The 1,746-nt window shown below is 47.9% G+C and overlaps 1 protein-coding gene across 1 annotated transcript in view; it reads left to right on the forward strand.

Moving 5' to 3' along the window:
* LOC103367566 (histone-lysine N-methyltransferase 2C) overlaps positions 1 to 1,746 on the forward strand; it is a 52,866-nt gene that overhangs the window by 9,215 nt on the left and 41,905 nt on the right. Inside the window, exons 11-13 of the mRNA XM_008295646.1 lie at positions 623 to 766; positions 1,331 to 1,363; positions 1,487 to 1,600. Of these exons, the coding sequence (XP_008293868.1) occupies positions 623 to 766; positions 1,331 to 1,363; positions 1,487 to 1,600 (291 nt within the window). The remainder of the gene's footprint in view (positions 1 to 622; positions 767 to 1,330; positions 1,364 to 1,486; positions 1,601 to 1,746) is intronic.

The raw sequence follows: 1,746 nt of genomic DNA on the forward strand, positions 1-1,746 counted from the left end.
AAACTTCAGTCTGAGTCCATTTGTATGTTTTTAGTCAGTTTTGAGTTAATGTGGACAAACCTGAAGTGACGTTGGTCCGGTTTCAAGTTGCCTTTGATCATTTCTTCATTGTTTTGAACCATTTTTTAGTATTTTAGATCAAGGAGTCGTTTTGAATGCGTTTCCGTTTAATTCAAATAGTTTTGAAGTCATTTTGAACAGACTTTGCATCATTTTGGAGAAGTTTCCGTATGTTTTATGTCACAGGCCGTCTTTGTATTTGTGTCCAGCCTGCCAGTACGTGGCTGCGAACAGCTGACAGCCATCTGGTTCTATAATAATCGGCCTGTGACGAGAGCTGAAACACAAGCGTTGTAGGGTCCACTCACACAGAAGAGTTGTTCTTTGGTGGTTTTGGCTGGTTCTGGTGAGGAGGTCTGGTTCTGATGCTCTCCCTCTTGGTTCAGTTTGACTGCAGGATCATTTAAAAACAGGTTTCCATAACAAACTCTCATATTTCTGCAGCTTCTTCTTCTTCCTGCCCTGCAGTCCTCTCAGCGTGGTTCTGCTGCTGACCTCCTGTCTCTCCGTCCATCCTCTTTCATCCATTCATGTCCCGCTCTGTCTTATCTGTCTGTCTCAGCTGGTCTGGACATCGGCTCCATGGACAATGACGCCTCGTTGACCTCGGAGCCGGCAGGAGGAAGTGGGCGTGGCCAGAGGGCGGCGCAGGAGGAGCCTCTGGACGCCATCTTGAGTCCTGAACTGGACAAGATGGTCACAGACGGTTAGTTCAGTCAGGCACAGAACATAGCGATCGATGACCAGTGTGACATTTCTTTGTCATTTTGAGATGTATTCATATCAACAACTGAAAAAAGTTTTGATTAGCTTAAAAACAACATAAATAAAACATAAACCAACAAATCTGAGACACTAAACAAATAAAACACAAACAAGACACGCAGTGACAAACACGAGATGCGACCAACAAAGATGTAGAGCTGTCCTGAAGACACCTAGCATGACCACCATGGGACACAAAGCAGCCACACACAGACAGAAAACAGCAGAAACGAGACCAACGTGTCTCTGAGAGTCTGGAGTTTGTCTCACTGTGAGGAGGTCAGGGTCTGTGTCATCAGTACCCGGGTCTGTGAGTCTGACCAGCTCCCTGTCCAGCCTCCAGCTCATAGGGCCACGTTCTCCTGGGTCTCTCCTCTGACTGAGCAGGAAGTCTCCAAGCTCCTGCTGGACTCTCGTCCTCCTCCATGAACCAAACACTCGTCTAACTTCAGATGCTGTAAACCATCTTTGTGTTGACACAGTTTGACCCTGTTGTTTGTTCCAGGAGCCATCCTCAGCAAACTGTACAAGATCCCAGGTAAGGCTCAGCCTGCACACCTGAACACCTGCACACCTGGCCGTCAGTGTGTGGCCTGGCTGGACACGTCTGTCTTCTAACCTCTGTGTCTGTTGTGTGTCTCTGGTATGTGTCTGTGTGTAGAGCTGGAGGGGAAGGATGTAGAGGAGGTTTTCACTGCAGTCCTGAGTCCAAGTAGCAGCAGCAACCAACAGACACACACTGCTGCTGGGAGCAAGACACACGCACGCAACACAGGTACACACAACACAAGTACACAACACAGGTACACACAGCACAGGTACACAACACAGGTACACGCAACACAGGTACACAACACAGGTACACACAACACAAGTACACAACACAGGTACACACAGCACAGGTACACAACACAGGTACAC

Source organism: Stegastes partitus, unplaced genomic scaffold (genome assembly GCF_000690725.1).
Source record: "Stegastes partitus isolate 25-593 unplaced genomic scaffold, Stegastes_partitus-1.0.2 Scaffold1062, whole genome shotgun sequence".
Taxonomy (NCBI): domain Eukaryota; kingdom Metazoa; phylum Chordata; class Actinopteri; family Pomacentridae; genus Stegastes; species Stegastes partitus.